Raw genomic sequence first — 24,333 nt, forward strand, 5'->3', positions numbered from 1 at the left:
TCGCTAATCAAATATAGATTGACAATCGAATAGGGATTGACATAATCATACACTTGCAACAAATATACTGAGATCAGAAAACGATACCTTGAATCCCACGAGAAGGAGAATCCCTAAACCCCCACGAGAGAGAGAAAAAGCTTTTTAAATTATGTTATAGTTACTGCTATACTTTTATGGAAAAATATATTCCCTTTTTAGAAAAAATACAACAAAACGGAAGCAAAGTAAAATTTGCATACAAGTATGTTAAGGAAATAAAAAGACCATGTAGGATAATAAATAAAAAGTATAATTAAAACGAAAAGCCGATAAATCTCGTGCTTCTCATCAATCCAAATCCGTACGAAGTAGCTTCAAGTCAATCATCATCATTTAGTTTCTTCCAGCCAATCGGATCTGAATCCATTCTACTCGTGTAATCTCGTAAGTCCATGGATCTTTTATAAGATAATACATTTCCGCAGTGCGTCACAAGTAGTGATACTCTTCATATCATCTCATCTCAACTTGTGATACTCTTTAGATTTCTCAAAGATTTAATACATCAAGAGCCTCTTGAACTTGTCTTAAAAACTTAATTGCCATTTTAAACTTACAAAGTGTTTCGTTAGTCTCCTCAACTTGCTTAAAAACACCTAGCCAAATAAATTTGTTGAAAGTGACATATTTACATCTTAAAGTTGTTAGTTATTTATCTTAATTAAAATTGTATTTATATGTTGTCTCTTAGTTGTTAATAAGAGTCCTAGTCAATAGGAAGTTCTATTTTTTTAGGAAAGATAGAATCTGTTTTATTTGAATTACTGCACCAGGTTTTTAGCTTGTTATACGTGGGTTTGTTTTCCCTATAAGGCTATTTATAGCTCTTTTTTCCTATTGAATAAATTATCCCTTTCCAGCTATATTCTTTGCTGTTTAAGTTTCTGTAACTTACAATTGGTATCAGAGCTGTGAAAGGGGCTAAATTGGGTGTGTGAAATTAAGAGAGAGTGAGTTAAACAAAAATGTCAACTTCAGATAAGTTCGTGCAACCATCTATTCCGAAGTTTGATGGCCATTATGATCATTGGTCAATGATGATGGAAAACTTTCTGAGGAGCAAGGAGATGTGGAGCCTGGTGGATGAAGGAATTCCTGCAGCTGCAATTGGAACATCAACAGCTAGTGAAGCACAAAGGAAGACAGTGGAAGAGGCTAAACTCAAGGATCTAAAGGTCAAGAATTTTATGTTCCAGGCCATTGATAGGGAAATTCTTGAAACAATACTTGACAAGAGGACGTCAAAAGCAATCTAGGATTTAATGAAACAAAAGTATCAAGGATCTACGAAGGTGAAAAGGGCACAACTCCAAGCATTGAGAAGTGAATTTGAGTTGCTTGCCATGAAAGAATGAGAGAAGATAGACAGCTTCTTGGGAAGAACTCAGAATAGTAGTGAATAAAATGAGGTCAAATGGTGAGGCGATGGAGCAAAGTACAGTGGTGAGTAAGGTACTTAGATCATTGACTCCTAAATTCAATTATGTTGTTTGCTCAATAGAGGAGTCAAATGATCTAAGCACTTTGGGCATTGACAAAGTGCACAGGAGTCTTCTGGTTCATGAACAAAGGATGCAGGGCTACCAAGAAGAGGAACAAGTGTTAAAAGTGGCTGCTGATGTTAGATCAAGTAGAGGAAGGGGCCGAATCATGTTCAGAGGAGGACGTGGCAGAGGTAGAGGGAGACAACCCCTAAACAAAGCAGCCATTGAATGTTTCAAGTGCCATAACTTAGGAAACTTTCAATACGAATGTCCTAATTGGGATACGAAGGCCAATAGCGATGAATTGGAAGAAAAAGAAGAACTTCTGCTGATGTCCTATGTAGAGTTACACCAAGCAAACAGAGAAGAAGTTTGGTTTCTTGATTCAGGCTGTAGTTACCATATGACTGGGAACAAAGCATGGTTCTCAAGTTTAGAAGATTAAGCAGACAGTAAAGCTGGGCAATGATACGAGAATTGTAGTGGTAGCAAAAAGAAGCATAAAGGTACAAATAAATGGCATAATCCAGGTTATATATGATGTTTACTATATTCCTGAGCTTAAAAATAATTTGTTAAGCATACGACAGCTTCAAGAAAAGGGGTTGGCCATTTTAATTCGGGATGGAGGTTGTAAAGTGTTCCACTCTAAAAGGGGACTAATTATGCAAACCAATATGAGTGGAAATAGAATGTTTTATTTGCTCGCTTTTATGTTGCCGGAAAAATATTCTATGTGTTTACAAGCTGAAGATGTATCTGAGAAGGAGGCTCACATGTGGCACCGTCGATTTGGGCACTTGAACTACAAGGGACTAAGAACATTGTCTTACAAAAAGATGGTGGTTGGCTTACCTTCTCTAAAATCACCGAAGGAGATTTGCAGCACTTGTCTAACTGGAAAACAACATCGAGAATCAATGTTGAGGAGGAGTACGTGGAGAGCATCAAAACAACTCCAGTTAGTACATTCAGACATATGCGGCCCGATCAAACCATCTTCACACAGTGATAAGAGGTATATTCTAAGTTTTATTGATGATTTTACTCGTAAAACTTGGATATATTTCTTACATGAAAAATCAGAAGCTTTTGTTACTTTCAAAAGTTATAAAGCCAGTGTTGAGAAGGAGACAGGTGCATCAATAATTTGCTTAAGGACAGACAGAGGTGGTGAGTTTAGCTCAAATGAGTTTGGAGAATTCTGTAAATCACATGGCATTAGTAGGCAATTGACAGCAGCCTATACGCCTCAGCAGAATGGAGTTGCCGAGAGAAAGAACAGGACAATCATGAATGTCGTTCGATCCATGTTACATGAAAAACAAGTTCCAAAAGCCTTTTGGTCTGAGGCAGCAAGGTGGTGTGTGTATATTCAGAACCGGAGTCCAACCGTAGCTGTTGAGAATAAAACCCCGGAAGAGGCGTGGAGTGGGCAGAAACCTGTGGTGGAATATTTCTGAATCTTTGGTTGTGTAGCACATGTACACATACCAGATCAAAAGAGGAACAAATTAGATGATAAAAGCAAAAAATGTGCTTTCCTAGGAGTCAGCGATAAGTCCAAGACGTGGAGGCTATATGATCCAATTTCAAAGAAGATTGTTATCAGCAAAGATGTTGTGTTTGAAGAAGGAAAATGCTGGGACTAGGGAAGAACTGATGCAGAAATAAAGCATGATACACTAGAATGGGGTGATGAAGATGAATGTGATGTAATGAATGGCCAGAATGAAGAAGAAGTCAATGGAGTAAATCCAAATAATTCAGGCAGCAGCTCTAATAGCTCCAGCAGCTCCAGTAAATCGAGCAATCCAATCAGTTCGCCTCCTAATGAAGAAGAATTTGATGGTAGTGATTCAAGTGAAGGGAGGGGCGTGCGAGAAAGAAGAGCACCAGGATGGATGGCTGATTATGAAACAGGCGAATGTTTTTCCAAAGAAGAAAGCTTAAATGTAATGATGACGATGACCGAAAATGATCCGACTTCATTTGAAGAAGCAGTAAAGAGCAAAAAGTGGAGAGAAGCAATGACATCTGAAATTGAAGCAATTGAGAGAAATCTAACATGGGAGCTTGTTGCACCGCCTAAAGGAATCAAACCGATTGGAGTCAAGTGGGTATTCAAAATGAAACTCAATGAAGATGGGAATGTAGAGAAGTATAAAGCGAGATTGGTAGCAAAAGGCTATGCTCAACGCCATGGTGTAGATTACACTGAAGTGTTTGCACCGGTGGCGAGACTCGACACCATCCGTGTCATCCTTTCAATAGCTGCTCAGTTTAATTGGGAAGTTTTTCAGCTCGATGTGAAGAGTACTTTTCTTCACGGAGAACTGAAGGAAGAAGTATTTGTGCAACAACCTGAGGGTTTTACAAAGAAAGGAGAAGAAGAGAAAGTGTATAGGCCGAAGAAGGCACTATATGGCCTTAAACAGGCACCACGAGCTTGGTACAGTAGGATTGAAGCCTATTTTGTATGAGAAAACTTGAAAGATGTTCCAGCGAGCAGAAATTGTTCACGAAGTCGAAAGGAGGTAAACTTTTAATTGTCAGCCTCTATGTTGAAGATTTAATTTTTACTCAAAATGATAAAAGTATGTGTGATGAGTTTAAACATTCAATGACCTTGGAGTTTGACATGTCTGACTTGGGAAGAATGAAACATTTTCTTGGAGTAGAAATGAAACAATGTTCAGGTGGCATTTTTATTTGTCAGAGAAGATATGCAAGAGAAATATTAGCAAGATTTGGGATGGAGGAGAGTAATGTTGTAAAGAATCCAATAGTGCCTGGTATGAAGTTGCACAAAGATGAGGGTGGTGTTAGAGTTGATGAAACTCCGTTCAAGCAAGCAGTTGGAAGCCTTATGTATTTGACGGTTACCAGGCCTGATCTGATGTATTGTGTTTGTCTGATAAGCAGGTTCATGACTCGTCCTACAATGTCGCATTGGCTTGTAACTAAGAGAATCTTAAGGTACATCAAAGGTACAATTAATCTGGGAATTTTCTATAGAAGAGGAGGCAACAGCCTGAAGCTTCTAGCTTTTACAAATAGTGATTATGCCGGTGACTTAGATGATCGAAGGAGTATTTATGGGTTTGTGTTTAAGCTGGGAACAGGAGTCATTTCATGGGCCTCAAAGAAACAACCAGTGGTCTCTCTCTCTCTACCATGGAAGCATAATATATAACAACGACTTTGTGTTCAGATGAATTAGCTTAAAGGAGGGATTGTTAGTTATTTATCTTAATTAAAATTGTATTTATCTGTTGTCTTTTAGTTGTTAATAAGAGTCCTAGTCAATAGGAAGTTCTATTTTTAGGAAATATAGAATTTGTTTTATTTGAATTACTGCACCAAGTTTTTAGCTTGTTATACGTGGGTTTGTTTTCCCTATAAGGCTATTTATAGCTCTTTCTTCCTATTGAATAAATTATCCTTTTCCAGCTATATGTTGGAGTTTAGTGTCCTAAAGATAATTGTTTTAGGATATAAATATTAATGAATAAATTGTTTATTTAGTCATTTGTTTAATCAGATATATAGCATTAAAATGTAACTATATATAAAGGCACAAATCTTTCATAAAGAAAATAATCCTAAGTTTATTTAAGTAGTTATAAAGTGTTCATACAAGCATGAAGTGAGACTATACTTTATAATAGACCAATAGACTTAAAATCAACCCAAGTCAAGTAATATGTTATAGGGGTTGACATATTATTGTTGAGACTTGCATGTAACAGTGTTTTCTGTCGAGACAGAAAGCTGATCTCACAAGCTTTAGATATTTAGATATCTAGACAGTTACATGGATCCGGTGAAGGAGTTCATTAGGATTGGGACCCAACTTGAGATAACAGCATGGATTAATTTATCTAAAAGTGTCAACTGTTCATCTCATTTGTATTAGTAGGTATAACTAATACTCAGACTCAAACATTCGTTAATTAGTGATTCTGGATTATGAAGTCTGGTACTTTGATTCTGTGCGAGCATGATCCAACAGGTGAGAGCCTGGGGTGTGTGAGAGTAGGGTTGGGTATCACACAAAGTAATTGCAGAATAGTTAATGTCAGATTGAGCATTCGTCACTCCCGATAAGTGGGAGATATATCCAAATGGCCGCTTGTGGTGAATTGACTGAAATCCTTGCAAGGTGATAGAGTTAAGAGTAGAAATGAACATTTCACTTAACTCATCTTTTCAGAGTGAATTCAACCTGTACAAGTAAAATCAGACTCTTTGTTATATGTAACCTTGACACGTTCCATGATTATAAGGAATTGACCGACAGGATATAGTTAATGAAGGATCGTATTATACTGTACCTAATACGGAAAGGTTAACGTCAGTTATCAACCTTACTTCTTAATTGCTCTGGGGGAATATCATAGGTTCTGCTAGTAACAGCCCGCGACGGTATTCCGTTATATATATGTTGAAATTAATCGTGATGAATAATTTCAAAGGATATATACGACTAATAGCAATAAAGAACCTAATGGGTCGCATATGGGACTTGGAATCGGAGGACGAAAATGTAATTAGTGAGACACTATATATATGGGCCGAAATTTGTAGATTAATTAGGGATAAATTAATTTGATTAATAATTATAATTTGATTATGGTTATGAATTAAATTAAAGGATTATCTGATAATATTAATTAGAAGTTTTATATGATTGAAACTCTAATTAATTATCCCTAACATTAATTAATTATTAATTTGATTAATAATAATTATTTAGATATAATTAGTTATTATTTAGATAATAGTAAAGTGTTTATTTAATTATCTAATTAGGAACCCTATTCCGAATAAGATTTAAAATTATTTAATTACCTAACACAACTGGGATTAGGGTTTTGAGAAGTCTATAAATAGACTCCCTAACCCCATAATTCGGCTAACACTAAACAGAAGGGCTAGAGGAATCATTCCGCAACCGTCTCGGCTAATTACAATCTTTCTTACTCCCTCTTTGATCTCGTATCGATTTCTGTTAGAGGCAATCATTGCGATTGCTATTATTAAGGTTGATTACTGATTAGTTATCTTTTTCTGTGTTGCTTCTTTTGTTTTTCGTGATACACGGATTAAGAGTTGTGGGCACTTCGTTTGCAATCGTAGATAGTTCTTCACCGAAGGCATTACTTTCTATCCCTCTTTATATGAAATAACAATTAACAGATCTTGGAAAAGGGAAATAGATAAAATTTTATTATCCCGCTGCGCCTTGGCTTGTCTATTTTCCTTCATTGGTATCAGAGCCTATGTTGATCTGTTATTTCATATATGTAAATAAAAGGGGTTTTCAATCAGATTGAATAGATTTATTGTTAAGTTAATTAATAAATTTGATTTAGTTAATTAATCTAAAGATAAATGGTTAAGATGAGATTAAGATGTTTTATGATTCGGTTAGTTAACAAAGGTGTTTGTAGAATTAAACGGTTGATTAAAACGATGGTTGTATATGAGATATACGTGCTTTGTGGATTAAGGGTTTAACCGTTTGAATCGTTAAAAGAGTTAATTAGATTAATTTTTGAAAATTTGATTTTGTTAACGATTTAAACGAAACGGTTAGAATAGAATTGGAAAGGTTATATATACAAATATAAAATAGTTTTATAAATATATATGTATATAAATTAAAGTTTTAATTTATAAAATTAAAAAAAAAGGTTTTTTGAACAAGTTCGAAAACAGCAGGTACTGCTAATATTAGGGATGGCAACGGGTAGTGTACCCACGGGTATCCGGCACTACCCGACCCTAATGGGACTACCCGTACCCTGTATAAAAGAGTATGGGACGGGTATTGGATCAAAACCATTACCCGTTAGGGTAATGAGACGGGTATGGGAATACCCCTAGGGTACTCGGTACCCGTTACCCGTCATAAATTTTTTTTATATTAATAAATATCATTGCTTTTTAGATGTAAGACGTGAAATTTAAACCCCAACCATTTATTTTTCAACAATTGAGTGATACCACTAAACTACTTTATTCTTATTAATTAAGGTTCAATTTATTCAATTTTTAGATTGATGATTTATTTTATTTTTTTGGTAGGAAAGGAAAGGAAAAACAAAACACCACAAAAACAAAGACTTAGCCTGGGATCAGTCTAGGAAAACCGACCCCAACCATATCATCCCTCAGAAGAGAAGAAAGGAAGTTAGGAGGATAAGAGAAGGTAGAAACTCCCAGACTCCTCATGTGGCCTTCTTCTGCAAGACGGTCCGCCACCCTGTTTTGCTCCCTGAAGATATGACAGAAATTGATGGTCTCGAAGGAAGAACAAAACCTTCTTATCCGTTTGATTAAGTTCTTGCTACTTAGACAAGTAGTATTCATATCAGAGATCATTCTGATAGCTTCCATACTCAATAAAATATACAGTATTCTGAACACAGAATTTAGACAAGAGGGGTTTGGCCAGGTCAATATCAATGCAAACTCTTGCAAACTTGCCTCTGACAGCCCCAATAGTAGTTTTATCTACATGGTGAACTTTGCCCACTAACCCCCCTATCTTATTAAGAAAGACTTCATTATAATATTCTATTGGTAGGTTAGGAAACCTGACCCAAGTCAGAATTCTACTCACCGAACAATCATATGGATTGAAATTAGGGGTCCATGGCCTTAAGGCAAAAACTTGATTAGAAATAATATAAGGTCCTCCATTAATCACTGCATTATAATCCTCCGCCCGGGTGAATTTGATCACATAGTAATCATTTTCCAAGTCAGTAATACTGACTTTTCCTTTTTTAGCCCACTGTGCCTGGATCCGCTGGGCGAAATAATTAAAACTAATTTTTTTCCCAAGCACAGTTACAATTAACGATAACTTCCATTTAGCCCTAAAAGCCCACTTATCGGCCGAGGAGAGCCGAATCACTGGGCATAACGGATCATCTTTCTCTTCGCCATCCTCGTCAGAATCAGAACAGAACCCATCCGAATCATCCTCCATAAAACCTTCATCTAAACACGGCTCCTCCTCTACCACTCCCATGACTGTATCTTTCCATGACATTTTCCCTATTCCTTTAATGGAATTGATCTTAATTTCCAGACCATTATTAGACCTAGGCGACCCATTCCTCATAGACGGCCCTTTGGCGGTCGCCTCATCCATATGAGTATGAGCCCCCTACTAGTCGGATTCCCATCCGGTAATTCGCCACTGACCAGGGCCTGAGCCCCTCCCGCACTCGCACTTACCGGCTTCCCAACACCCGCAGCCAGCCTACCGCGCATCTTCTGCCCCGCCAGCATCAAGCACTCCCCTCCCCTTAGTCCGACACCAGCGCCCATAGCGCCTCCCCCCAGGCCTGCACTCGTTGCCCCTGAGAATTCCGCGTTGCCGCTGCCCTTCCTCGCCCCCAACTCTCCCTGGATGCCGCAACCGGTGCCTCCCACTCCCTGCACAGCCGCCTCACTCCCCTACCCAGATCCAGATCCAGGTCCGCCATGCCCCTCCCCTATGGCTGCCGATCTCCCTCGGCTCTCCTCCCCATCCCCATCCGACCATAGATCCGAATCCCCAACCTTCCCCGCCTCCCGATCCAACCTTCCCGCCCGCAGCCGCTCCCCCCCACCGCCTGCCGGCCCCCTCTCAGACGAACTCTCCCTCACCCTGCTCTCAATCCACCGCACTCTCATAATTGATGATTTATTAAATTTATAGTTTGTTAAATTTTGATAACTTGCCGGATTTGATTTGATGATCCTCGTCGTAGTTACCTGCAAAACAAAACCGGAGACAGGATCTCCGGGAAAACTCTCCGACGATCAAGTCAGTTTTGTGTGGAATTTAGTAGATCGATAATCGTATTGAGGAAAAAATGTGAACCCACCACTCCCTTGGCTTTCTTATTTCTTTTATAAGTCTTTCTAGGTAACCGCCGAGGGCGGTTACTCTTTCTGTGCCACGTCCTCCACGTAGTCACAAACGTGGTCCCGTTTCTCTGAGTGGGTGGTTTAGTGCCTTGTTGGGATTTCGGGGCGGTTAGCCTTTTCCCTTATTAGGAGCCCATTTAATCTTGAACCGTGGGCTTAAGTTTGGGATGGGCCTGTGCTTATGATTCAGCTCAGTTGGTTTCACGAATCATCACATGCCTCCCCTCTAGTTTAGCAAGAGCCCTTTAGGGTCTTTTCATATGTCTTAGACAACTCTCCATCTTCATTTGGGTATTCAAAATTCGAAAGTAGTTCGTTCATTTTCTGTCATTTCCTCTCCGGCATCAACCCTTTTGCGTTCGTTCTTCTCTGCATTCTTTCTCACATGTAAGTTTCCCTTTCTGTAACTTGTAACTCGTTCAACCATTTTTTCTTTTATTTCTGTTCGTTTCCTTCACCGATATGTCGAACCCTGAACTTGATTTCGCACCCTTCGACGAAAATTACGATCGCGAGGTGTCTCACGAGGTTGATGAGATGGTTGATGAAGCTTCAACTAGCTCTCCTAGGTCCGATTCTCATCCTGCCAATTTTCTCCATCTGGCGAATACGACTGATGAGGGCCTAGGTTTCGACCCCAAGAAGTTGATTCCACCACCTGTCCCCACTCCCCGTTTATTACCGAAGAAGGATAGGTCAGGAAGCCTAGTTTGCCGCGAGACGATTGACGACTTGTGGGAGCAGTATCCTTGGCTTCAAGGCCTGGAAACAAGCATTCCCGGGGAAAATAGAAGACCCGGCGACTTCCCGAAGGGGTATTTTACCATTTTTGTCGCTCAAATTATCTACGGTTTCACGTATCCGCTGGCAGATGAGATTGCTTCCATCCTTGGAGGTTATGGAATCGCACCCGGGCAACTGCACCCCAATGGATGGGCCGACTTGACTCTGGACAAGTTTTTGGCGGATTGTCTGGAGGTTCCCTTCTCGCTCAAGATTTTCTCCAAGCTTCATCATTTCAAAAGTTCGGGGGAGTATTTTACTTTCATCCGACAGAGCGGTTACTACGGTTTGATGAGAAGTCGAACAAAATCCGCGAGTGGGACATGTCTTATTTCTTCATCAAGTTCCATGAAGGGAATCCGAACTTTCTTCGTTGCTGGGGCCGACCTAATGTAAAGAGTTTGAACTTTGGTTATCCAAGCAAGGAAGAATCCGCTATTGTAAAATTCTTGAAGAGTACTCCTCCTTTTGTATGGACATATGATCAGGCATTCCATATGCTAAGGAGCCGAGTAGCGATTGCCTACCGCGAGGAAGATCGCGTTGTTTATATCCCTTATCGCGTTTTCGTACAAGGTACTATTAGCTTATTTCCTAGTTGATGATTTCTCTTAACCCTTTGCAGGGGTGACCCTTTATCCCAACTCGCTGCAGATCGGGAAGCGAAAGCCTTGGCGAGGAGGAAGAGGCGATTGGCGGGAACAACTTCTGTTGCAGGGGCGAATTCTCCTGTGGGGGCGACTCCTTCTGTTGAGGCGGCTTCCCCCACAATTGCTTCCGTTTCACAAGGCCATGCTTCTGCTTCTGAGGACCTTCCCTTAAATAGGAAGCGGAAGAGTAATGCGGATACGGAGTCTTCTCGCCCCAGGAAGAAAAATACCTCCGTATCCTTGACTGTTGGTGGTACACCCATATCCACCCCATCCAAAGAAAAGGGCAGTACTCCATTTCACGAGGTATCATGATTTACTCACTCTTTTTGTGTTGTTTATTTTCCTTTATCAGTTATTTGCTGTTCTCCTGATCCTTCTCCTTATGTATTCGCAGCCAATTCCTGACATTAGCGGGTGGTGGACTAGGACCTTTGGTAAAGCCGTGAGCTTTTCCTGTAAGGACATTGTTTCTTCCATATGCAATGTCCTTGGGCGACTCCCCTCTGCTTCTCGCGTGCGCGAACAAGTGCCGCTTCCAACTGCCATGGAGGGGATTGAGAAGCGTGCTATAGAGGTATATTGCTTTCTACTCATGTTCCATCCCTCAAATGCATGTCTCCATTCGCTCTTTTTATTCACGTATCGTCCTATATGCAGATTATCAATTTCGCGGAGGGTGCCCTCTGCAGGGATGCTGAACGAGCTAGAGAGCTGGAAAGCCTTGGCACTGAATTGGCAACTCAGAAGTCGCTTTTTGATGATGTCTAAGGCAAAGTAAAGGTCCTTGAAGGTGCTTGTCAGAAGGCCATCAGCGAGAAGGAGGAAGCTCTCAAATCCCTCCAGGCTAAGTCCGATGAGCTTCAGAAGGCCATTGATGATCTGAATTCGTCCAAGGAAGCTTTGGAGATGCAAAAGAGGAGGGCCGAGGAGATCACAGCTGAAGATGGTGCTCGCATCTATTGGTATGGAGAGCGGATTCATGCGGCTTATGAGCATGGACATCCAGATCGTGTACTTAATCGCCCCAAGGTTCCCATTCCTGAAAAGGATTTAGCTGAAAAATGGGACAAGTTGGAGGCCGAGGATGCAGATATGGATGAGGTACTTCTCCTAGATTGGCAGAGTTTTCATGACTCTCCAATTAGCCGTGAGATCCCAAATCAGAACGTAGAAGAAGGGGCACCACAAGATGTTTCTCACGTTGAACAAGAGGTACCTCGCTCTGATGCGGTTACTGATCTGATTGTTGGGGATTCGCTTGAAGCAGATCACCCCACTGGAGAAGATGAAGGAGCCGCTGAAGGCGAAGGGGGCAATAGAGGCGAAGGAGAAGAAACTGTAGTGTAATTTTATTTATATCCGAACTGTTGTATGTAACAAACTGCTAGTATATATATCAACCGAGCGACTTTGCCGCCGCTTTTCATATATGTGCAATTGCTGTTTTATTCTTCGTCGCTTTAATGCCGGTTATTTTCGTATGCGACCCTTGCTTTTTGCCGACTTCATACTTGTAATTTTTCGTAGTTAGTTTTGTTTTCGTTAGGGTGGCCAGACCCTTTTTGCAATTTTTTGAGTACTCATTTATTCGCTTAATTTTATGCCTTATAATTTTTCAAATAATCATAAGGTTAACCATAAGGTTTTGCGAATGATGCGTAATCATGCATCCGCCTTTCTTTTGTAGGCAACACATTTATGTGTTTAAGGTTAACCATAAGGTTTTACAAATGATGCGTAATCATGCATCCGCCTTTCTTTTGTAGGCAACATACTTATGTGTTTGTATTATCAGTTTGAAAAGGACCTGCATTCAGCCGTAGCATACTGAATAATTGTAACCAATGAACATCTTTATTGATAAAGAAAAAAGACTTCTTGTTACATGGGTACATAAACTGTGTGGGATCAAAGCCTCATTAAAACCTTTTATCAGAAAACCCAGTGGGAAAAAACTCATAAAAGGAAAAAGAGTACTCGTCATTTCCCTGAACTACTCGGCCTGTTTATATAGGCGTAGATTCTCTAGATTCCAGGTGCGCGGGAGCTTTTTGCCGCTCATTTCTTCTATTTCAAAAGTTAATGGTCCCAACTTCTTGGATACCCTGTAAGGTCCGATCCAGTTAACGCCTAATTTTCCTTTGCCTTCCTTGGACTGTATTTTATCTGCTTTTTTCAAGACCAAGTCGCTCTCATTGATTATCACCTTTCGCACCCTTCTGTCATGATACTTCTTGATTCTATTGCGATATACTGCCATTCGCATGTAAGCTTTTTCTCTTCGTTCTTCAACAGAATCCAATGCATCTCTAATGTTGATAGGATTTTGGGTGTCGCAGTAATAAATTACCCGATCTGTAGGCGAATGGATTTCAACAGGTAGGACTGCTTCGGCTCCATAAACCAGCGAGAAAGGTGTTTCGCCTGTTGCTGCCTTTACAGAAGTTCTGTATGCCCATATCATATGAGGTATCTCATCCGCCCAACCTGTTTTCTTATCACCTAGTCGCTTCTTGATTCCCTGAATCATGGCCCTGTTGGTAACCTCTGTCATACCATTCGATTGGGGATGATTTACGGAGGAAAAATGATTCTTGATCCCCATGCTTTCGCAATATGCTTTGAATTTGACACAGTTGAACTGGGTACCGTTGTCAGTTATAAGCGTTTGTGGGATTCCAACCCGCATGATAATGTTCTCTCGTAAGAACTCGATCATTCGCTCAGGTGTTTGAGCGGTTACTGCCTCTGCTTCTACCCATTTGCTGAAGTGGTCAACTGCGACTACCAAGTACTTCCTCTTCCTTGTTGTTTCTGGGAATGACCCCACTATATCAATCCCCCATGTTGCGAATGGCCACGCCGTCATTATAGTTACTTGTTCGGCTCCTGGGACATGCTTTTCATTAGCATGGATTTGACAGCTGTGACATTCCGCTACCATTTTATGGGAATCTTCCACCACCTTCGGCCAATAATATCCCATCAACTTGACTTTTCTTGCCAACGCCGCGGATGCTTCATGCGCGCCACAAATTCCTTCATGGAGTTCTCTCAGCACGTAATCTCCTTCATTGCGGCTAATACATTTTAACCATGGACATGTATATGACTTCCTGTATAAAGTCCCATCCCGAATTGAGTATCTCGCTGACTGCCCGATTAGCTTTTTGGCTAAACTTTTATCAACCGGCAAATCTTCGTGTTCCAGATATTGGCGGATGGGCATCCGCCAATCTTCATCATCTTCTAGCTCTTCGATGACCATAATCTGATCGGCTTCGAATGCTGGTGACGACCTTATTTCCAAATTACATGCTTTTTGACTCCATGGGTCTCTACTCGCCACTGCTTTTGCCAACTCATCAGCCTTTGTGTTCTGGCCTCTTGGAACATGCACCATCTCCCAGACAATTCCTTTATGTGTTAACTCCTGCGTCAATCTACTGACAACCTGATGGTATTTGACCAGATCTTCCTGTTTCACCAGATAATTTTTTGTGATCTGATTTATCATGAGTTTAGAGTCGCTGTAGATTACCACTCTTTCTGGCATAAGTTCATTAAGCAACTTCAATCCGCATATCATTGCTTCATATTCCGCGGCATTGTTGGTAGTTTTGAATGTTAACTTTGCCGCATAGTACAGGCGAATAACATCCGGACCCTTGATGACGACTCCCAGTCCAGCTCCATCTGTGGATAATGCCCCATCTGTGAACATACTCCATTCTTCTTTTTGTGCTTTTGGACATTCGTCTTCATCCCACGTGAACTCATTCACGAAATCGGCAAGTACTTGACTTTTCAGAGCTGGTCTTCCTTCGTAACGAATATCGAACTCTCCCAAGCGAATTGACCATTCCATCAATCGCCCGGATGCGTCAGGTTTCTGCAGTACATTTCGCATTGGAATTCCAGTTCTCACAATGATAGTATGCGCCTGGAAGTATGGCTTCAACCTAGCCGCCGTGGTTATCACCGCGAGGGCCATTTTATCTAACCTCGAATATCGAAGTTCTGCATCCTTTAAGACTTTACTCATGTAATACACCGGATATTGTTGCCCTTCTTCTTCCCGCACCATTACAGTGCATATCGCCGTGCTGGTGACGGATACATAAAGAAATAAATCTTCTCCATCCTCCGGCCTGCTCATTAAGGGCGGATAACATAGTAATCGCTTTATCCCCTCGAATGCTTCTTGACAATCTGGTGTCCATTCAAAGGACTTAGATTTTTTGATGGCATTGTAGAAAGGTAGACATCTCCTAGCTGAGCATGATATGAATCGCCCTAATGCCACCAACCTCCCATTGAGTCTCTGTACTTCTCTTATGCTCCTTGGCGTCTTCATCTCCATCACTGCTTTAACCTTCTCAGGCTTCGCCTCAAATCCTTTGCCACTAACAATGAAACCCAGGAACTTCCCTACTCTCGCTCCAAACGTGCATTTCTCCGGGTTCAATTTGAGGCCATATTTGATCAGCACTTCCAGGATTTCTTTAATATCCTGCGGATGGTCTTGCATCTTCTTGCTTTTAATGATCATGTCGTCTACATAGATCGAGAAGTTCTCGCCTGATTTGTCTGAAAATATTTTGTTCATCATCCGTTGATATGTTGCTCCCGCATTTTTCAGTCCAAAGGGCATCACCTTGAAGCAATAAGTTGCCTGATGAGTTATGAATGACGTCTTGATCTCGTCCGCCTTCTCCATTGGTATCTGGTGGTAACTGGATTTCACATCGGTGAATGATAAAGCTTCAAATCCCGTAGTCCCATCTACCAATATGTCAATGTTAGGTAGCGGATATATATCCTTCGGACAAGCTTTATTCAGATCTTTGAAGTCTACGCACATTCTGTACGTTCCATTCGGCTTTTTGACTAGCACCACATTGGCTAGCCATTCCGGATAAGTGACCTCTCGAATTGCATCTGATTTTAGCAAATCCGCCACCGCTTTTTCAATCGCCTTCTGCCGCTCTGGAGCATGTCCTCTCTTTTTCTGTCGCACTGGGGTTGCACTTTTGTCCACATTCAAATGATGTGTTGCTATTTCTGGACTTATCCCTTTCAGCACTTCATCTGGAGCGGCGAATGCCGACTCGCATTGGATCAACACCTCGGTAATGGCTTTCTTCGTTTCCTCTGGAAGTCCTGCCGCTATCCTTACTTTCTTGTCATTTGAAATGGCGAATAGTTATGTTTCTCCTAATGCTTCAGCCGACAACTTCTCATCAACTTTATCTTCTTCATCTGGCTTTGTTTCAAGTGACAATGTATAAGCTTGTTGAGATATAAGTTGATCAACCTCAACAATGACTCGCCCTTGGTGTGTTGGCAAATGCAATGTCAAATGCTTCATTGAAATGAGCGACTCCGTTTCCGACAGGAACGGACGCCTCAGAATTATATTATAGGCCAATGGGAGATCAACAATTGCGAATTCTAGATCACCTCTCCATTTTAGATTCTTATCGCCCATTTCTGTCTCCAACACCACCTGTCCACTTGTTTGAGATGATTGACCTCCAAAACCAGTTACATCCATGAACGTATGTTCTACTCGCTCGTCGTTAATTCCCAACTGGTTGAATGCAGTTCGAGTAATAACATTGCAAGAACTGCCTGTATCAATAAGGACCCGCTTGACGTCCCATCCTTCAATGGCTACCGTAATCACCAACGCATCCACATGCGGCTCCGTGATTCACGCAAATGAATAATTGAGGGCATCCCCCCTACTCGTGTTGCTTTTTCGCTGTTCATGGCGAGCCCTTTTTGTTGGAGGCTCATAGATCCCGCCTGCTATTACGTTAATCACTCCTTTTTTCTGCTTCTTTTCTGGTCTTGCTTCTATCTCACGTGGGAGCGTTGCTTTTTCATCAATCGTTTCTTTTCTAACGAATTGACTCAGTTTTCCTCTCTCAATCAACTTTTCAATCTCCTTCTTCAATTCGTAGCAATCATTCGTGTCATGGCCGTTCAATCTGTGGAACCTGCAGTATTTGTTAGGATATCGCCCCAAACTGGTTCGACCTTTCGCCTCAGGAAACTGCACATCCTTCTTCAGGGGTTTTTTTTCAATCCAAAGTAACACCTCATGGCGAGTCGTGTTCAATGGTGTTTGATATCCCCCCCCCCCTTGAAAGGAGCGATCGCCTTTCCGAACAAAATTACCCTTAGATTGGGTTTGATTTTGATGGCGCTGATTGTCCGAAGTGGATCTAGCCGCATCTCTCTCTCGCCGGGTTTGAGCTCTATGTTCCCTGTTAACATCATCCACCTCCATGAATTCCTTTGCTATCTTCATGAGTTCGGCCACTGTGCGTGGCTTGTTGCGGATGATTTCCTCCCGCATGCTCCAATCTGTGGTTCCATCCGCCATTATGTTGCGAATGCTCACGATATCTGGGTTCTGCAACCGCACCAGAATATCGTTGAATGCTACAACAAATTCCCTTAGGGAATTATAATTTCTCTGTTTGATCTCTTTCAGCTGCCTATCCATCACATCTGCCGCTTTACAGCCCACGAATTTTGCACAGAAATCACGACTGTACTGAGTCCAGTTGTGAATGGATTCGGTGGGTAGAGATCGAAACCAATCGGATGCTGCTCCACCCAAAGTGGTCGAGAACAATCGACAAATTATGCTTTCGCTTGCTCCTGCAACATCCATTAACTCTCTATAGTTCCTGACATGCGCCTCAGGGTCAGAATTTGGATCCCCATAGTATTTAGGTATCGCCGGTGCTTTTATTCTGTGATCTGGAATAAATTCCCGCAACGATGGGGCAAAAGGCGAATCACTCTGCACCACCGCTCTCGCCCTAGGGGTGTACCCCATTCGCTCCATCATGCTTCGCAGTTGATCTTCCAATTCAGTATTCCCGCCGAACTTCTTCCATCCGCTGCTGGTGAATTCTGGGTGATATCCACCTGCCATACTGTGTCGACACTTGTTCTCGCTGTGGGTCTAACCGCTGTCCAGTTATAGGATCAAAATTCCAAGTGTGCTCCCGCCCAGACACATTCGCTCCAGATGTCATCAACTCTGAATGTCTGTGGACAAAGGGCTCCGTTTGTTGTAGCGGAAAAATTCCTTGCATTCCTGACATCGGTTGGGATGTTTGCCAAGTCGGATGGACCGTCATATTAGGATCTTGGTGCGAGTAGTTGCCTGGATGGCTATGTGGTGTCATGCGACTACTCGGACCCACCCGATTCGTCTCTTGAGATGACTGCGGAAGCGTAGATACGGCAGGAATAGTCGATGGTTGTGTCGAAGTGACAACGGGTTCTTGTGGGGCAGCCGCTATAGCGGTATTGTGATCTGCGATTGCAGTTAATAAACTAATCATTCGATCTCCAGCCGCTTGGCTCATATTCGTAGCCAAGACCTGTCCTGCCATTTGCACAAACTCACTATTCGACATCTCCATCTCAGTTTGCACTTGGACCTCCAATAATGGACTCAACTGTCCTGAAGGATTCGTCGAGCTGGGTATCACAGGCTGTGTACTCGCAGGCTGCGAACTCACAGTCCGTGGACCTCTTGAGTTCATACTAGTTGATCTGGTTGTAACTCCGGTTGTTCGTGATGGCTCTGACATGTTCTTGGCGTACCTTTAACCAGATGTTGGTAAAAAAGGTCCACGTTCACCGCACCAATGATAACTTGCCGGATTTGATTTGATGATCCTCGTCGTAGTTACCTGCAAAACAAAACCGGAGACAGGATCTCCGGGAAAACTCTCCAACGATCAAGTCAGTTTTGTGTGGAATTTAGTAGATCGATAATCGTATTGAGGAAAAAATGTGAACCCACCACTCCCTTGGCTTTCTTATTTCTTTTATAAGTCTTTCTAGGTAACCGCCGAGGGCGGTTACTCTTTCTGTGCCACGTCCTCCACGTAGTCACAAACGTGGTCCCGTTTCTCTGAGTGGGTGGTTTAGTGCCTTGTTGGGTTTTCGGGGCGGTTAGCCTTTTCCGTTATTAGGAGCCCATTTAATCTTGAACCGTGGGCTTAAGTTTGGGATGGGCCCGTGCTTATGATTCAGCTCAGTTGGTTTCACGAATCATCAAATTTGTAATATTTTTTTAATTTATTGATTCTTAACGGGTAAGGGTATCCATGGGTACCCGCGAATTAAATGGGAAGGGTATGGGATGCAAAAAGTATACTCGTTAGGGTAATGGGACGGGTACAAGTAATTAAAAAATAAAAGGGTAAGGGTTTGAAAATGGCATTACCCGCGGGTACCCTACCCGTTGTCATCCCTAACTACTATGTTCAAACTTGTTCAAGTTTGAAGACCTAAGTTTAAAAAAAAATATAAAGTATTTCATTTAAGGTTTTAAACTAAACAAATAAATAAATAAAAGGTATTTATGTATATGATGGACATCATATACGAATAAAAGGTTTTTATGTATATCGAATAAAAGGTATTTCTCTTTTGAGCTACTGTGCCTATTTCGGTTTTATTCGAGTTGTGCAGCATGCTGTCTCTTTGGCAGCAATGTCATCCATCGTCGTGGATAAGATCCGCGATGGGGATGAACCCAGTTTTCATCCCCATTTTCTGGTTTTAATTTTTCCTAAATATTTTGATTTTTCAGAAAATTAAAATATATATATATATAATTAATTAATCCACATAAATTTTAATCGTTGTTTAGTTTTAAATTGTATAGATTGAATTGAGTTATCTAATTAAAGTTATTTGATACGGTTAATTAGACGAATTATTTCATTGATACTAAATTAAAATTTTGAAACAACGAATCAACCCATATAAGTTTGTTAATTTATAATTGTTATAATTAATAAAAGGATATGATAATTGTGTGTGTTTTAATTCGATTTTACAAACCGTTTTGTGCTTAATAATTACATTTGATGTATTAGTTGAACACGTTAAACAGTTTCGATAAAATAGTTAAACACAATAATTTAATAATCTCTTGTCTTAAAAGTTTTGTGTATTGGAATTGATTTTGCAAAGTTATTTAATGTTTAATTATTTGTATCTGATACGGTTGAATTAAACACGTTAAATAATTTTGGCAAAATAATTGAACACAAATAATTAATGTTTTGTATAGTTATATTTGGAGTGTCTAATTAAGTTTATATTTGATATATTTTAATTAGAATAAAATATAAATGATACAAAACTTAATGTTAAATTAAAGGTTAACATGATAGTAAAGTTAATTAAAGGCTTAATACATACGGAGCCCCTTGTACTTGACAATTTTTTTCATTTTACCCCCTAAACTCAAGGGACAACCTATTGACCACCTAAACTCCCCAAAAGCCACCCAATTTACCCCCTCATCACATTTGACCGTGAAATATTATGTCCCGTAAATTACACGCGCTTGACTTTGATCCACGTGGCATTCTCGACTTAAAATACAATTGTCATGTCAGCAATGTTTCTGAAATGACGTTTTTGCCCTTCTTTCACTGAAAGAGTAGACGCTTCAGTTCTCCATTGGAGCCATTTTCATTATCGATCAGACACAATGGAAGCAAATGTCCATCGATTCCTCTCTTCATTTCACTTTCTTTCTCTATGCTTCTAAAGCTCCATTATTTCCGATCGCGAGTTAGGGTTTCTGGGCTATAGCGTATACTGGTTTTGAACGCGGACTGGTTTTCATCGTGAACTGGTATTGATCGTGGACTGATGTCGTTTGTGAGTTAGGGTTTATTGGATTCAGATACGAAGCTTAAATCCTTCATACAGGTTAGTGTTGAACTTTACCTTATCATATTCATATTACTTTGCTTGGATGATATTTTGGATGATATTAGCTTTTATCAGTAGGTTTTTTTTGTGATATTTTCTGAACTCTGAGGGCAAATGATAAAGGGAGAAAAGAATATATGCATGTGGGTTCAGTTGTCAACTGATATGGCTACTTTTAGTTGCTTTTGCTGTGATGGGTACTTTTTTATCAATTGATTTGTCTGTTTATGTCAAAGAATCTTATAGTTTTGCTTTTTTTTTTTTGTATTTGTCAGCTATCAAAATGGGGGATGTAAGTGTATTTTTACATCATGGTGGTAGGACAGTGCTATGTGAGAGTGGTTTCAAATATGTGGGTGGTGTTGTTGAAGAATATAATCAGGTTGACATGGATAGGTTAGCAGTGCTTGATCTATTCTGGTTTGTGTGGGATTTAGGATATAAGAGATGTGGGTCTTTGTACTACAAAGATGGTAGGAGTGGTGAGTTAAAGATACTTGGTAATGATAGGGCCCTAATGGAAATGTTTACCTACAAGGGCAATACGGATATTACTGAAGTTTATGTGGACAAAACTGAAGATGCACAGCCTTGTGGGACCCTGGATCCTAATGTGAAAGTGGAAGTAATAGCTGGGATGAGTAGTAACACTGTCCCTACACATATGGAGCCTTTAAATGGGGAGGATGTGCAAACAGATATACAGAAAGAAGGAGTTAATGTGCAACCAGATCTAGAAAGAGAAGAAGCTGAAGAAGTGAATGAAGTACAAGAAGGGGAAGAAGTGAATGAAGGAAAAGAAGTGAATGAAGGAGATGAAGTTGTAGGAGTTAATGTGCAACCAGATCTAGAAAGAGAAGAAGTTGAAGAAGTGAATGAAGTACAAGAAGGGGAAGAAGGGCAAAAAGTGAATGAAGAACAAGAAGTGAATGAGGGAGAAGAAGTTGCGTGAGTTAATGTGCAACCTGAAGGGGAAGAAGTTGAAGACAGTGGTGAATCTTCAGACGAAGAATATGCAGATGGGGAAGTGGAATCAGAGACTGAGTCAGAGCCTGATTCATATGTAGGCGAAGTTGATGTTGAGGCCGTCAACTATGAATCCGAAGGAAGTCAGTGTGCAGAAGAACTAGTTGAAGTGAGGCAGAGTCGTGTAAGTCAATAGAGAGATAGATCCAATAGGAAAAGGCCAGCGCCACCTTTTGAAGTTCAACTTGGAGCTTTAGGCACAGATAAAGGGCTAGAATCTGAAGTAGAACAACAACCTAGGGATGGACTACTCGGTGGTGATGAGGAGTACATTGGCTCCTCAGATGTAGACAGTTTTGCCTCTGACACTGAAGATGAAGATGGACCCCATAGGAGGAGATGCAAAAGAGTTCACTATGACCCAGATAGTGAAGTACCAATGTTTCAACTTGGCATGGTATTCAAAAGTGTATACCAATTTAGAGAAGCTTTGCAGAAATATGCAGTGAATCGGGGTGCAAAACTGAAGAAGAAACCTAATGATTGGGATAGAGTTAGGGCTAGATGTCGTGGAGTAAGGTGTAAATGGCAGATTTTGGCTAGCTTGGATCGTAAAAGTAACAATTTCATTGTGAAGACTTACATACCTACACATCACTGCGAGAAGACTAACAGGAACAGATTATGTGATTCTAAGTTCATTGCTCAACATTTCAAAGGGATAATACAGGACACACCAAACATAAGATTGTGGAGATTACAGGAAATTGTGAAGGAAAAGTTTGATCTTTATGTGGGCAAGACAATTCTGTGCAGGGCCAAGCATCTAGTTATGAAGAGGTTTATGGGTGATTACAATGAGGAATTTAGAAGGCTACATGATTACAAGGATGAAATCCTAAGGTCCAATCCTGGTTCAACCTGTGTCATCCACTATGACACCAAAGATTTACCTCCTAAGCAGATTTTTAGAGGAATTTACATTTGTTTCAAGGCAATGAAAGAGGGATTCAAAGCAGGTTGCAGAAAGCTCATAGGAATGGATGGTTGTTTTTTAAAGGGTGTGTGTAAAGGGCAGCTCCTGTCTGCAATAGCAAAAGATGGAAATTCACAAATGTATCCAATAGCTTGGGCAGTGATAGACCATGAGACAAAAGACACTTGGAAGTGGTTCTTGAAGTTGGTACAAGAAGACCTGGAACTTGGAGAGGGAGGAGGATTCTCCTTAGTCACAGATATGCAAAAGGTATGTATATCACAAATGTCATGTTTTGTGTTTTTTGGTAAATTGTGATTGTGGTCTTTAATGTTCTGTGTTGTGGTCTTTAGTGATTGTGGTCTTCAATGCCCTGTTTTTGTGGTCTTTAGTGATTGTGATCTTTAGTGATTGTGGTCTTCAATGCCCTGTTTTGTGGTCTTTAGTGATTGTTGTCTTTAGTGATTGTGGTCTTCAATGCCCTATTTTGTGGTCTTTAGTGATTGTGGTCTTCAATGCCCTGTTTTGTGGTCTTTAGTGATTGTGGTCTTCAATGCCCTGTTTTGTGGTCTTTAGTGATTGTGGTCTTTAATGACCTGAAAATGTGTTAACATGTTGATACAGGGCTTGATTCCAGCTATTCAAGAAGTCTTACCTGCTGTCTGTCATAGGATGTGTGCTAGACATGTTCTAGCTAATTGGGGAAAGCAATGGAGGGGGGTTGAGAGGAGACAATGTTTTTGGAAGGTGTGCAAGTCCACATTTGAGGCGCAGTTAAAGGATAATCTGCAGGAGTTGAACACTTTGGGTGGGAAAAAGATTGTTAGTGATTTGTTGAATTATGATTTAGAGAGATGGTGTAGGGTGTACTTTAGTATGGATAACAAGATCGATGTGGTGGACAACAACATGTCTGAAACGTTTAATGGATGGATTCTAGCTGCTAGGCACAAGACTATCATATCAATGCTTGAAGAGATTAGGATCAAGTGCATGCACAGGCACATTGAGATGAGGGCGTTTTGTGAGAATAAATGGATTAGTGACATATCTCCTATGGCGTTAAAGTGTCTAACCCGCAATACATGTGCTTCTATGAGGTGTAGGATTGAGTGGAATGGGGATGCAGGTTTTGAAGTAGTAGAAGGGGAATACATGCATGTAGTTGACTTGAGGAAAGAGACTTGTACATGCAGGGCTTGGGGTTTGAAGGGAATACCATGTGCTCATGCAGTTGCTGCCATGCATAAACAAAATTTGGATCCTATTAATTTTGTTAGTCATTGGTATAGGAAGGAGAAATATGGTTTGACCTATGGGCATTTCATTCAACCTGTGTTGAACATGAAAATGTGGCCAAGTAGCACAAATCCTCCAATTCATCCACCTGAGATCAGAAAAATGCCTGGAAGACCTAAAAAGAATAGGAGGAAGGATAGAGATGAAATCAAGAAAATTGGCAAACTAAGCAGGAAGGGAGCAACAATGACTTGTACAAACTGCAAGAACCAATGGCACAACAGAAAGGGTTGTCCTGCATTAAAGAAAGCTGGTAGAGAGGTACATTTATTACAGCTTTAATAAATTGTCATATTGTTTGGTCTTTTTGCACATCTTTAATACAGCTTTCATACATTTTGGTGGAATGCAGGGTGCTGGCCCGAGTGGAACAAAGGATGTCGGAGCTGGGTGTAGTGGAACAAAAGATACCGGAGCTAGTTATAGT

General features: G+C 40.7%; 1 protein-coding gene across 1 annotated transcript; it reads left to right on the plus strand.

Annotated features, from left to right (window-relative positions):
* The first annotated feature begins 9,920 nt into the window (after nucleotides 1-9,920).
* Nucleotides 9,921-11,662, plus strand: LOC136208078 (uncharacterized). The gene is made up of 4 exons (XM_065998914.1): nucleotides 9,921-10,027; nucleotides 10,867-11,197; nucleotides 11,289-11,468; nucleotides 11,552-11,662. Exons 1-4 carry the CDS (start codon nucleotides 9,921-9,923, stop codon nucleotides 11,660-11,662), a joined length of 729 nt encoding a protein of 242 aa, XP_065854986.1.
* Nucleotides 11,663-24,333: the final 12,671 nt, after the last annotated feature.

This window comes from Euphorbia lathyris, chromosome 10, assembly GCF_963576675.1.
Source record: "Euphorbia lathyris chromosome 10, ddEupLath1.1, whole genome shotgun sequence".
NCBI lineage: Eukaryota > Viridiplantae > Streptophyta > Magnoliopsida > Malpighiales > Euphorbiaceae > Euphorbia > Euphorbia lathyris.